This window comes from Chiloscyllium punctatum, chromosome 16 (genome assembly GCF_047496795.1).
Source record: "Chiloscyllium punctatum isolate Juve2018m chromosome 16, sChiPun1.3, whole genome shotgun sequence".
Classification (NCBI taxonomy): domain Eukaryota; kingdom Metazoa; phylum Chordata; class Chondrichthyes; order Orectolobiformes; family Hemiscylliidae; genus Chiloscyllium; species Chiloscyllium punctatum.
Genome location: NC_092754.1, coordinates 30,168,464 through 30,183,063, shown reverse-complemented (window position 1 = coordinate 30,183,063; position 14,600 = coordinate 30,168,464). Strand labels below are relative to the sequence as shown.

The following is a 14,600-nucleotide window of genomic DNA, read 5'->3' as shown; positions in this document are numbered from 1 at the left end:
AATATCCTCCCTCAGCACAGCTGTAATACTATCCATTATCAAAAATGCCACTTCCCCCTCCTCTCTTGCCTCCCTTTCTATCCTTCCTATAGCATTGGTATCCTGGAACATTAAGCTGCCAGTCCTGCCCATCCCTGAGCCATGTTTCTGTAGTTGCTGTGATATCCCACTCCCCTGTTCCTAACCATGCCCTGAGTTCATCTGCCTTCCCTGTTAGGCCCCTTGCATTGAAATAAATGCAGTTTAATTTATTAGTCCTACCTTGTCCCTGACTGTTTGATTCACTTCTGTTCTCAACTGTACCAGTCTCAGATTGATGTTTTTCCTCACTATCTCCCTGGGTTCTTCCCCCACCTCCCCCCCACCCCCAACCTTACTAGTTTAAATCCTCCCACACAGTTCTAGCAAATTTCCCTGCCAGTATGTTTGTCCCCTTTCAATTTAGGTGCAATCCGTCCTTCTTGTACAGGTCACTTCTACCCCAAAAGAGATTCCAATGATCCAAAAATGTGAATCCTTCTCCCATACATCAGCACCTCAGCCACGCATTCATCTGCTCTATCCTCCTATTCCTGCCCTCACTAACTCGTAGCACTGGGAGTAATCCAGATATTACTATATTACTATCCTTGAGAACCTCCTTTTTAAATTTCTGCCTAACTCTCTGTAATCTCCCTTCAGAATCTCAACCTTTTCCCTTCCTATATTGTTGGTTCCAATGTAGACAATGACCTCTTGCTGGCCCCTCTCCCCCGTGAGAACATCTGAACCCTGAGACATCCTTGATCCTGGCACCAGGGAAACATCCAGACAGAATGCTCTCGATGACACACCTATAAAAGTTAGCAAGGGTATTCACCATCATGCCAACTTTCCTCAGCTACCTGAGGAAGAAGAGACGTTGGGCCTTTGTAACCAGCGCATCCAAGAAAGCTTGTTGTGAATGACCACTCCCAGGAGCTTGACACTCTCCACTCGTTGCACCTCTGTGCTGTTCATGTGTAGGGGGGTATGAGTAACATTCCACCAAAAGTCAATAATGAGTTCCTTGGTTTTGCTGGCATTGAGAGCTAGGTTGTTCTCAGTGCACCGTTTTTCCAGGTCTTTCACCTCCCGTCTATAGTCTGTTTCGTTGTCATCTGAGATTCGACTGACTATGGTGCTGTCATCAGCAAACTTGTAAAAGGCATTAGTCTGGTATTTGACGACGCAGTCGTGGGTATACAGTGAGTACAGTAGGGGGCTGAGTATGCACCCCTGGGGGGCTCTAGTGTTCAGTGTTAGTGAGGATGAAATGTTGTCCCCAATCTTCACTGATTGTGGCCTGAGGGTCAGGAAACTGAGGATCCAGTTGCGGAGAGTGGGGTTGAGTCCGAGATCACAAGGTTAGTAATCAGTCTTATGGGGATAATAGTGTTGAAAAATATTCCTTTGTCTGACATGCTCTCAAAGCCTAAAAGCATTGAAGAATTATTTTTGGTTACTAGCTGCTAACCTCAGACAAGTAGTGACAGCAACAATTGCAATTGCTCAACCAATCTACAAATGCAGCTGTCATAGTCAAGAGGGCTGTCTTGGATAAGAAGTTTTATTATTTGAAAATATGACTTGGAGTATCTCTCTTTATTAGCTTCAAATATGCCTGCTTAGAGTTTTAAACTGCCCAGAAAATTTGGAAAAATAATCTCTGAATGCTTTTAAAAATCAATTTGGTATGTTGTGGAGCTATTTTAACTGTCCTCCAAATTGCACTATCTAGACTCGGCTTAGTACCCAAGTTTGAAACTTGCAACCATAAAATGGTAATACAACTCTATCAATGGAGAGGTATGGTTGATTAAATGTGTTAAATTGTATATTTGCACTTATTTTAGCTTCACATGAAAGATCTTCATTTGTTGCATAAAAGCAGTGATTTTTTTTTTTCCACATCACAATCATGAAATTTAAAACAAATAATCTCTCAATCATCTCTTTTCCATTTAACATTTCCAGCCTAGAGGGTTGGTAACTAAATAAGTCCTTCCACAAGTTCTTCCTTGTGATTTGAAACTAGTCACGAAAAAATGCTGTAGGATTAAGTTGCCTTTATGTTTTTTAAACTTTGAGTATTTGAAATCTTTTTCTCCTCTTTGGGTTTTTTGATCTTCTTGGCCTTGGGCACCATCTGTGTTTGAGGTGTTAAGTGTTTATCAGAGTTTCATATTGCTGCCTAATGCTGTTCCGCAGAACTGTAATGGTGCTCAGCAGGAAATAAAATTTCTCTCCTACCTCTGCTTATGGAATTGACATTGCTGCAGTAAATGCCCTGAGCACAATTAATTTAGACAGCAGCAGGCATCAGGAAGAAGAGATTCCAAATATATCTCCATCATTGCAATAGTGCAAAATCTACAATGTGATAATTTCCATTGTGATTTTTCAAGTTTTTTTTTGATTTGGGCACTGGGGTGTACAAAGTTTAAAAATCACACAACCACCTGATGAAGGAGTGTCGCTCCAAAAGCTAGTGCTTCCAATTAAACCTGTTGGACTATGACCTGGTGTTGCGTGATTTTTAACTAAAATTTTGTTGATTTTTAAAACTGCACATTGTTTCAACGTGTAGTGTTTCTGTTTTTGCTGTTTTCTAATAACTTTTGATCCTTGATTTCAGAATCCTGAGAGCTCTCCTGTACCTCAAGATATCCCACCATACACTCAGAAGACAAAGAAACCCAGCACCAGCAATCCTTATTCCATTCTCTGCAGACCAGAAAATCTGAGTACGGGGTCCAGTTCATCTGATAAAGCTGATCTTAATAAACCACACATTGAATCTGGATTGCGCACACGTTGCAAGTCAAAAGAGGGACAGCATAACCAGCCACAGGTTGTGGAACTACAGGAATCAGAAGGTGAGAAAACAACTTATGAAATCTGTTGTCTGAAACTGTTGTTACCTTGAGAAACTAGTTACTGACTTGAGAGATGTATAAATATGGAAAGGTAACTTGAGAGGTCAACTTTTTCACTTGAATGTCGTATTTAAGAAAGAAGCATAGGTTGGGTCAAACCTTCCAGGTTCACAATGACATCAGCCTTTTCCTTGAATTTCCTCCCGTGTCCATTGTAAATAAAACAATATTAATATTTTTGTGATCTCACTGTAAAATGGTTTCAGGTGAACATATCTGTCTGCTCGACTGTATCGTGGTTGACCTGCAGGACATGGACATCTTCAGTGCGGTGAGGTGCCCCAGAGACCATACTGGAAGGCATGAAAGTTGTGATTCAGGTTTGCTTTTCCCATCTTATCTGGTGAGGCATGTAGATGGAAATCTGCTGAAGGAACGCTGCTGGCTGAGGCTGCAAGTTGAGCGGAACCTGGATAAGTGAGTATTCACTTTTTACCTGGTTGCTAGGGTCACTCTACTGCTGGGAAAAATATATTTGACGTTCTTATTTTTGCCTGTTTGAATTTTTTTATGATTGTCAATTTTTGTTGTGATGGTATGAATTTGTCACAGGAAAGTTTCACTTGAGCTGTTAGTTGCTTTTTCAAGTATTCTAATGTTTCTTTTTTGATAACTTAGTCAGAGGCTTGAATCATGAGGGGAAGTTGAAGCTCTGGGCTTACTTTACTCGTGCATGGGAGAGGAGATTTTACAGAGGAATACAAGATATTATGTTAAAGAAATATTAATCAGACTTCTCCTCCAAATTAAATCACAAGTTGAATACATGAGTATAGTTAATGATAGATCAATGTCAAGAAGCACAGCTTTGCACACAGTGGTTAATATCTGGAATGGACCTGGTGTGTCAAAGAATTGTAGAGTTATTCAGCACGGAAACAAACCGTTCAGTCCAACTTGTCCATGCAGACCAGATTTCCTACACTGACTTAATAGAATATTGGAGGCAAAAATTTGAGAAACTTGAGGCCGTAGAGTTTGATTAAGAGGATTGTTTAATGTTACATTACAGAAACAAGTATTCATCCCTTCATCTTAGAGCTTGTTCCTCACCACTTGAATGATCAGGCCAATTCAAGTCTCCTTTTTTCCTACAGCCTTTATTAGTTCGGGATGTAACCATCAAATTCCATTCTTTTAAAAAAGTTACAGTATATGCCACAGCCCACATTGTAACTGTTATCCTGCAAATAATTTAGCCTAACTTTTCCTTAAGTTATTCTTGAAATTATATAGCTTGCCCTGTTTTTCTTGTTGATTGGTAGAATCACTGTATCACTGTTTTAATATATTGTAGTCTTGGATCCAGTTAGTAAAGCCCTAAGTTCTCTTAATTGTCTGAAAGAATAACCCAGATCACTTGAATGGTTGACATGACATCTAGCTATCTTTCTGAACTCAGATTGTTCACAGCACCAGTGACAATCTTACAGCCACCAATACTTAGTAATGGGTGTACAGTATTGAAATGAACTATCTTTTTGAAACAATTCAAGTTTGGAAAGCCAAAATATACAACTCTTCCACAGTACAACTTGGTCAGTATTGAAAAACCTGTGCTAAGGCTGCATTGACACATTTTTGTATTGAATGCTCCATGAATAGGAATGTTTGTACAGTAACTGCACAAACAATAAGAGTGGAAGGAACATTTCTAAACAGACTGCTGAAGACATAATGTAGTGACAGAAGCATTTATATTGCGAAGTGATCCATGTGATTCAAATGTTGGGGAAAACTTAGTTAACAGAAGTTCAAAGTCACATGGAGATATCGGAGGGCTGTTGCACCTGTGCTTGATTTAGTACATTTAATGAAGAACAGAGAATTGCCCATCGAAAATGAGTGGGATTGGAAGAGCAAAGAATTGACATGATTGCCTGTAGAGATCACAATGGGGCTGAATTTAACTGCACTGAATGAGTTGTGTATAGATTAAAATTAGGTCCAAAGTACTTATTTTCATTTTCTGCAATTTTAATTGACTACATTTAAGGTTCGGAGAGAAATTTTGTAGATTATTTCATCAGAAATGTTGCTTTCTTACCATAGCAAGTATTAGATCAAGGAAGAAAATAGGAGAAAATTGCATACCACCAATAATTCTGTTTCACATTCCATTTTATGTTTTTGGTTAAATCCAGCAATTGTAGAAGCACACAATAAGAAATATTTCTGTTGTCTGCACTGTTATCGGCTCCTGACTACATGTGTTGATTTAGGGAGATAAGCCACGCTGTCCCTGATGTGGCTATCCATGGTAGTCTGTCATCGGTACACTGTTCTCTGGATCTTAATAAGTACAAGCTTATTCGTGGATTAATTCAGAACAATCTGGGGGAGCCCATTGAAGAGTTCATGAGGCCATTTGACCTACAAGACCCAAGCATACATGTAAGTATAAAAATAGCATAGCAATGTTTAGAGGAATTAATTAAGCAGGAAAATACCATGTCAAGAACACCCTTTTCCCTGGCAAGGTACACAATGGTGACATTTCTTTTAAGAACACCATTGCATTATTATCACAATATTGCTTTTCTTTTTCAGTTGTGAATGCAAGATCGTTTTTCTTTACCAACTGTTCTAGGAGTAAGCTATATAAAATCTACATGATTGAAATTTGAATCTGGGGCTTTTCATCTGAAATGTTGCTGAACTTAAGTTTTTATTTGGCTATCCTGTAACTTGGTTTTCTCTTTTTCCTTGCTCCTCTGTTCTCTGTCCCCTATTTATGTATCGTGTATAGTTGGAATTTGGTTGTACAGAGACAGTCAGTGGCTATTGGATGTATTGAAAATTGTCAGAAAAATAAATGAGGGAGTTTAATTGTAAAGTAAGCTGCCAGCATTTTGGGTTTCTAAGTAATTTGCTGTGGTTTCTCATGTTAGTAGTTTGTTTCAATCGTATTTAGTGTTGAGTAGTCCAGGCAGAACTTGCCTAATTCTGGGGCGTGGCAGTCTATGCACAGCTTTGTTATTAAATTATCTATTTATAGGTCAACATCAGCCATTAGCAAACATGTTCTGGAAAACCACACCAGTTTCTGGAAATTGCGTTGCATTAAATGAAATGAACCTCTGCATTTGTTCTCACTTCCATTGCTAATAGTGATGGTCACTTCAAAGGATACTGAAGATGCAAAGAATGCTAAACTGTTGTTGGGCAAACATGTCTTAACATTTTATAGATTTTTAAAATTTATTCGTGAAATGTGAGTGCTGCTGGCTAGGCCAGCATTTATTGTCATTTCCTAATTATCCTTAAGGTAATGGTGTGCTATCTTCTTGAATTGCTGCAAATTTCTGAGGAATTTCAGGAGAAAGAATTATGTTTTCCCATATTGAACAACTAATATCTGAATCAGATGCCCACACATCCCTGGGATCTTGTAGATTAAGCTACCTCTTTCTTCTCCAGTTCTAAAAGAAATCCCTTGCTGTGTTTAGTGTGATATATTTCCATTTCTCTCACCAACCATATGGTGGCCTCACTGAGTGAAATTTCCAATTATAATCAAACTTATTTTTCACAGGATTCTTGCAGACACCGGGAGCTTTTATTCCATTACTCTAATCTAGATTTAAAGCCAAGCTCTGAGGTTTGAAGGCTGGTGCTTAACTCACTAACCATCTTCTGTCATACTCACTTATTGATATTGAAGTTATTTAAATGACCTTCTCAGGTCATTCATCGTTCTGTGGCAGAGCAGAAGTAGGAAACTTAGTGTGAAGCCCATGCCAGTTCCTGCCTGTAATAAAATTGATTCCAGTTTATTCCAACCAGAAGAGTCCCTTCTCAAAGCCTTATCTAACAGCCAGGGGAACCGGGTAATTTCACAGCATGATGAACCATAATTTGCTGTCAAAAGATACTTGTAAATTATTTATGCACAAAAGTGCAACAATTTCTGGTGAGTTGCAGGTGCATGCTTAAACACGACTATCCAAAGGTTACTGTCCAATTTGCATTGCTCCTCTTGTAACATCTCAAAAATAACACTTCACTATTGAAATTAATTGAAAATGCCATGATGATCTTGATGCATTTGTGCAGTAAGTATGTGCTAAATTGTCCGCAGACTGAGTCTTGACCATTTCTCTGTTCAACAATGTGATCAGTATAAATTGCTGAAAGCCAACCTCTCTGGTTCATTTCTTCAGGTTTTTCTTGTTGGCAGTTTTTAAAATATAAGAAAAAATTTACTTTTCGATTTCCTATTGCTTTTCCTCATTTAATTCAATATTTCTTCCCCCACCCCCATCACATCATTGCTACTTTGTACCCAATTTAACGTTGAATTCATGTAGTCTAATTTACATTTCCTCTTCAACCTTTGAACTGTTAATTTCAAAATTGTCCAATTTGTTTGATTAAGCAGGTACATAATTGCTTGTATTGTTCACTTGAGTCTTTCACTGCAACATTATTAACTAGTATTTTCAGCAATGTATAATGCAAAGGTTTTAAAAACTAAATGTGCAAGGGCAAATCTAACTAATGACAGACACCATTGCACACCCACTACAGCAAGTTATGGTTCATTGCAACATAAACTGTTTTCAAAGTATTTTTATGGAAAGGCCAGCATTTGTGTCCATCCCAATTACTCTTGAGAAAGTGGTTGTGAACCACCTTCTTAAACCACTGGAGTACACCCACAGCGTAGCTCAGTAGTGAGTTCCAACTGTTTGACCCAGCAACTGTGTAGGAATAGAAATACAGATCCATGTCAGGCTGGTGTGCAGCTTTGGTCCCCTGCATTATCTGCTGTGGGATCACAGTAATTTCTGAGCACCAAAATAAGGTCACAGTGGGAAAATGTTTTAGAGGCTGGTGATAGAGTGTAAACGTTGAATGTAGTGAATGTGTGCCAGTAAAGTGGATTGCTTTGTCCTGGATTGTGTTGAGTTTCTTGAGTGATGTTGAAGCTGCATCCATCCAGGTAAGTGAAGAGTCTTCCATCACGCTCCTGATTTGTGCTTTGTACATTATGGACAGGCTTGAGGTCTCAGGAGGTGAGTTATTTGCCACGGAATTCCCAGCCTCTGATCTGCTCTTGTAGCCACAATATTTATTTGGCTGCTACCGTTCAGTTTCTGGTCCATGTAACCTAGCTTGTGACAGAGGGAGATTCTGCAATGGTAATGCCATTGAATGTTGTGAGGAAATTATATTCTGTCTTGTTTGAGATGATAATTGCCTGGCAAATAGGTGGCACTAAGGTTACTTGCTACTTATCAGTTCATGTTAATAAACATTATCATTTTGCTTAGAAATGCTACTGATGGATGTATTTTTTGACTATTATTTTTGGTTCAGGTGTTTGATTTATTTCATTTCTCTTCTGCCCCTCTCAGACAGTCCTTAGTGGAGAAGTATACACAAATATGTCCTTTCTAATTGATATGATGAATGTTAGCTTGGAGCTCCTGGAATCAAAGGGCAAGAACATGAACACAAATTCATTGGCAAGGTATATTGGTGGCTATTCTCATGTATACATATCTCCTGCTCTTTATTTTTTGTAATGCACCATAGTCTTAATGATTTCTCCTGCTGTTTCTGAGGTCTTTGGCTGCTCTGTAGGTAGCACTTAAAAGATGCAAAAGAAAATCTCAGCATGATAATCCATGAATTTGTTTTCACTTTCTGTCCACTCCCCCTCCTTCCTCACCTCCAGAGTCCCAGGAGGACAGATCTTTATTTCACTTGGCATCCTGAAATATCTGGCTGGTGTTAATGAGAAATGCTAATATAAACCTCTGTCTCAGTGTTCAAGAACATGTTTTGAAAGCAGTTTATAGTAGGGAGGGCAAGGGCTAGGGTTAGAAGCCTGGCTTCAGTAATTGTGAATTTGGCAGTATCAGTCAGGAGTGCAGCCAGCTTGACTGAGTTGTGTTATAAAGAGTTTGGCACATCACTTTAATCCCAATTTAGTACTGCTCCAGGTTCCCTTTTTCCCACAGATGCCATTCTGTAGTCTTGCGTAGCATTGTCAGCTTTTTTTTTATTTTGTACAGAATTGTGACCTATTTTGTATTGTGGATTTAGGCTCTTGTTTCTGAGATTGTGCAGAGCCCTCAGAGCCCTTACAGCTATTAAAGAGTTGCAAAACTTTCCTCCTATTTGTCAGAGAGAAATGCCAAAGTTCAAAGACCAGCATTAGGGACATAAGAACTCCTGTTACTTTGACCATGTACCATCCTGCACTCCATTTTTGAGTTTACTGTATGTTTGTTTCTAAATAATTGATCCTCGATGCTTAAAAAATACCATTCTACATTGCATAAAATTTATAACCCAATTGATTTTTATTGGTGCTGTCCTGAATTGAATAATAAGTGTAGTCTTTAGGTTAAAAATGGGTCAGAAGGCAGATGATAATTGGGCTCATGCTTGCATGTATAGTTCCTAATTTAAAATTGTCCAGACTTTCCATATTATGTAAACTTCATATTTTTTCTGCATTAGTTATACATATTTTGGGAAGCAAGAGAGTTAAGTTTTCTGTTGTACAATAAAAACATCTGTCTTAAAACCCCAGTGTGCAAGAGAAAGATTTCAAATCAATGAATAGTGGGGAGAATGGAGTGAGGAGTTAAAAAATAGGTTTAAAAGTGAATAGTTAAGAACTTAGTTAAGAATACAGAAAACTAACTGTATAGGCAGAAAGAAAGGAAACTGAAGACCTTTAGCACCGCCATAGTTTTGTGGACATAATTAGATAACACGTTTATGCACAGTTTCCGGTATAAGAGTGCACGTGGGAATTTAAAATGGAAAAAATGATCAGTAACAGTGAGGAAACCTTTGTGACTAGGAAATTCTTACAATGTAGTATTTTTAATAAATAGTTATGTTCTATTTATGAATCTGTTTCTGTATTAAATTAACTATTTCCTGTCCAGGTTTGATTTCAAAAAGTCAAAGCTGCTTTATGAGAGCTTTTCAAACACAACGAAGTCTGTAAACTTGGTGTCGCACTCTATGATGGCATATGATACCCGAAGCACTGGACAGACAGTGAACCCTGACACCAAACCAAATGTATTTCGATGTATATTAGATGCATCAAAGAGTAGTAGCAATCAAGCCTCACTACAGATGGAGCTGCATTACAGGTATGGAACTGAGTAATGGTTGCAGCCATTTATAGCCAGTTACCAAATACTGGCTTCAGTTAACAATAATTGTTGATGAAGAGTCTGTCCATGTCTTAGAAGGATAGTACTGGCTCATTTGTGATGTGTCCAATGATTGAATTGCCTACTTGGGCTCATTGTCAGGCTCACATTTGAAGGACAGTTAGGTTTGTTGAGTTAGTAGCAGGACCTTTGGTAGTCATTAAACTATATCCTTACAAAATTTGATATCTTAAGGAGATCAAAAAAGGAAAATGGGAGACCATCTACAAAAGGAAACTGCATCAACCAGTACCATTGAAACTGAGTAATCCCAGTATTTATGGCTGTACCTTTGCCACAAAACTGATGCTATTCAGACCTTTGGGCTGCAATCATGGTAAAGGTGACTGGAAAGGATTATTGTTTCTCTGTCAAAATGATGGCTAAAATATGAAAGTGACTCCTTGCCCCATGCTAACAGAGGAAAAATGATCATATTAACATATCCTAACTGATAGGAGTCTCACTTGTATTCTGGGATCAGGCTGATGGTCTGGAAGTGTAGTCAGTAAGAGCACAGTTAATCTCCCATTTTACAGAATTTAGATTCAAGCAGCAACTTTAATTTTAGAGGAGCAAAAGAAAGAGCAATCCAAGATAATGTGACGATATTCTAGAAAGTATTCATGCGTGCAATTAACTAAAACTTGCCTATGGATAACAACATCTCATTGGTTACTAAACTTCTCTCATCGTAGTATGCTTTCCATCTCCAACTGCTGCATTGACAGTGTGACCCTTATCAGCAAGTCACATGCTCATATGTAGTCTCTTCTGTGGCACCCTAGTTAAGTTAAAAATCACACAACATCAGGTTATAGTCCAACAGATTTAATTGGAAGCACTAGCTTTCGGAGCGCTTCTCCTTCAGTTTTGGCCACAACCACCTGATGAAGGAGCAGTGGTCCGAAAGCTTGTGCTTCCAATTAAACCTGTTGGGCTATTACCCGGTGTTCTCTGATTTTTAACTTTGTGCACCCCAGTCCAACACAGGTGTCTCCAAATCGTGATCCTAATTAAGCATCTCATCTTCTTCCGTTATTCTTCCTACTGCTTCAAAGTCCTTATTGTTGACTACACCTTACATTCAAGCCACATTTCCCCATAAGGTATCTATCCTCCCTTCATGCTTTATCCTTTGCACATAGGTGATAATGCACAGTGATTTCAATCACCACTCCAGATCTCAGTCCTCCCCCCACTCTGGATTCACTGCTCACTAGACCACAATAAATCTCTCCTTCCATGAGAACTCTGCTGCTATACTCATGGTCACAGCATTGAACTTAACATTTTACAATGCTTTATGAACTCAAACATTGACCCAACCTTCATGTATCTTTCATCTCCCATACCTCCCTAACCTGTATTACTTGTGAGCTTACCCTGGAAATATATCTACCAATTTAGTATCCGTTGGACTTTCAAGTACTGTACTTAGTTCAGCAGCCTTTAGTCTTCCATTTGCCATCAACTGCCTTTGGCTGTTGATCTGTTCAGCAACATATTTGTAAATTAGGAGCAGGAACAAATTTGGCCCCTCAAGCCTGGTCCGCCATTCAACAAGATCATGGCTGATCTGATTGTGGCCTTAGTCCACTTGCCTAACCATCTCTGTTAGCCTCAGATATTTGACAATCAATGGGTTCTGTATACTTCTGCCTTAAAAATATTCAATGACCCTGCCTCCACCTCTCCTTAGGGAAGAGATTTCCACAGATTCATGACTCACTGAGAAAACAGGTTTTTCCCCATCTTCTTAAAAGGCAAACACCTTATTTTTAAGCTGTGTCCCTTTGTTCCCTCATCTGGACCTTTGTTGAAATTCTTCCCAGCAAAATTTTTTAATCGTTTCCATGTGGTGATTTCTATGTGTTGCACCTCCTAATTTTCATTCCTTGAAATATAAAATGGCGCAGACTTGACCATTCCTGGGGTATAATCGAGTTGGTTATTTGACCAGACCTCATCAGCCATCACTGTGCCTTGCCTTCCACTCCAAAAACCAAAACTATTTTCAGGATTATTCTGTACTGCAAAGGTAATTCATTTCTTATCTAAACTATTAGCTGTCTCCATGAAACTCCTCCCTCCTGCTCCCTCCACCAACACCTCCAACAACTGTGTAGACTTTTGTGTCAGCAAATTTCAGACAATCTCTTCAGCTGCCTCCATTGCTTTCTTTTTCCTTGACCCACAAAGCTAATTCTCTGACATGCTGCAGCTGTCCTAGAGTCTTTATTTTTATTTTACATATTTCTGCGTTTTCAATGACATTGTTATATCTGAGACTGTTCTATTCTCAAGACTCCATTCACACTACACTGACTTTTCTATTGAGGGAAAGAGGGAGAAGGATGGAAGGTGAGGCAGACAGATAAGTGAGAGAAGTGCAAATTAGGAAGAAAAGAGAAAGCAGAGAGAAAGTAGAAGGGAAGGCAAAGAAGGGGGGGGGGAGGGAGAGAGAGTGGGGTAGTGTACGAGGGACGGAGCAGCAGTGAGGGAAGGCTCAGGTAGATGGTCGCTTGGGTAGCATGGCTGGTGCGCATCAGGGAGATAGGGCATGTACATGAATTGGAGAGGGAGGGCATATGTGTAATTGTAAGAAACTGAGATTGTGTGAACTTCAAGACCCAAACACACTTCAAGTCAGTAGAGGTGAATTTATAGTCAGTGTTAGTTAAACACAATTAATTTATCCAAGCTGGTCCCAACTACTTCCCTAGTAATCAGAATTGGAGCCCAGTCTGTCTCTCCCTAGCTTTGTTTCTTAATTGAAAGGTAAAAAGTTTTATTTTTCTTAGCTCAACTGTTTTGTATTTTAAAAGTTAGTAATTACTAATTTACTTAAGTTATCAGTGTATTGCCTTAGAAGTTTTCTGAAATGTGTTTATTGATGTGCCAAACCTTATCTTTCTGAAATTTGCTCACAAGCTCGCCAACTAAGGGAAAACTTGTAATGTGCCCTGCCATCCAATGATTCCTATGCAACTGTCCATCTACACCATTTCACTCAGCCCCTCGTAGTGGCATTCAACCTTAGATAAACCATGATTTCCTTCAGCCAAACACTGGGAAGACTAAAGCCACCATCTTTGACAAATTCATGCCTTTGATACTGATTCATTGCTCCTCCCAGCTGTTTTTGTGGTTACACTAGATTATTTCCAAACTTTGCATTTTATTCCTTACCAAGCTGACTTTCCAGTGACTTTCTATGAAAGAGATCCCCTCCCTCTCCTTTAGCAGTATTATCTGCCTCCTCCATATCTTATTTTCTATGATGTTGAAACCCTCATGCATGCCTTTGTCATTAAATTAATCCACTAATTCTCCTTGATTGCTGAATATTGCAATCTGTGTAGTTGATAAGACATGGTTCTGTAGCCAATTCTATGGATGACTTTAGCTATGCTGTTAGAGGGAAAATGATCAGTTCATTATCAATGATTCTTTTATATTTTTCTTTCTTTTTCAATAATTAAATAAACATATGAATACAGTATTAGTTATTACAGGAGGCAGTAGCATTATGGTAATGTCTCTGGATCATTCGTTCAGATCCGCAGGCTAATATTATGGAAACAGGAGTTCAAGTCCCACCACGGCAGATGGTGAAATTCGAATCCAAGAAACATTGTAATTAAAAAACTAAGTAACCACTGTCCATTGTCATTAAAAAGTTTGATTTATTAATATCCTTTAAGGAAGGAAATCTGCCATCCCTATCTGGTCCGTGCTGCTAACCCACAATAATATGATTTGACTTTTAGCTGCATGGGTAATTTGGAATAAATGTAGACCTAGTCAGCAATATCCACATCCCTTGAACAAATCAAAAACAGATTCTGACAAGTTTAACTGTATTTAACCTCCAGTTAGAAATACTGAAAAACATTTTTGATTTCCCAGGTCAACCAGAGATGCTTCATGTTTCACTGTTGTTCTGAACAACCTGCGTGTTTTTGTTATATTTGATTGGCTGATGCTTGTGCGGGATTTCCTGCAAACCTCTAACAGCCCAAAGAATCCAGAAAGTGCCTCACCCGCTCGTGACCGAAAAGTTGGTGGTGAAATCTTGGTTCCCAAAACGGTCAAGTATGGAGTCATCACAAAGCGATCTTCCGTACCAATGCAAAATGAGAAGTACTTGGAAGTGAAAATCAACGTAACTGGTAAAAACTGTTTTCATGCCAATGTCACGTTTACGCCTGTAAATTTAACATATGTTTTGCTTTTAATTCAGTCATTTACTCTTCTGTTTGACAAGTGTGCGTCTTTTTGAGGACATAGACAATAATTTTATGTTTCCTAAAAAAGAACACTCAGTAGCCAAGTGGGTAAGAGCTGCATTCAGTATATTTCTGAACCATATAAACTTGAAGGCAGTCAGTTTGAATTTCAACAGTTCTAAATTAGTTGATTTTATTTGAATAGCAATTGGGATATTGTAATT

General features: G+C 38.7%; 1 protein-coding gene across 4 annotated transcripts in view; it reads left to right on the top strand.

The window, feature by feature from the left end:
* Nucleotides 1-14,600, top strand: part of vps13d (vacuolar protein sorting 13 homolog D) — a 290,218-nt gene that overhangs the window by 96,142 nt on the left and 179,476 nt on the right. For all 4 annotated transcript variants that reach the window (XM_072586664.1, XM_072586661.1, XM_072586662.1 and 1 more), the window contains exons 25-30: nucleotides 2,657-2,897; nucleotides 3,164-3,374; nucleotides 5,180-5,351; nucleotides 8,318-8,433; nucleotides 9,869-10,081; nucleotides 14,057-14,319. In XM_072586664.1, the coding sequence (XP_072442765.1) occupies nucleotides 2,657-2,897; nucleotides 3,164-3,374; nucleotides 5,180-5,351; nucleotides 8,318-8,433; nucleotides 9,869-10,081; nucleotides 14,057-14,319 (1,216 nt within the window). The remainder of the gene's footprint in view (nucleotides 1-2,656; nucleotides 2,898-3,163; nucleotides 3,375-5,179; nucleotides 5,352-8,317; nucleotides 8,434-9,868; nucleotides 10,082-14,056; nucleotides 14,320-14,600) is intronic.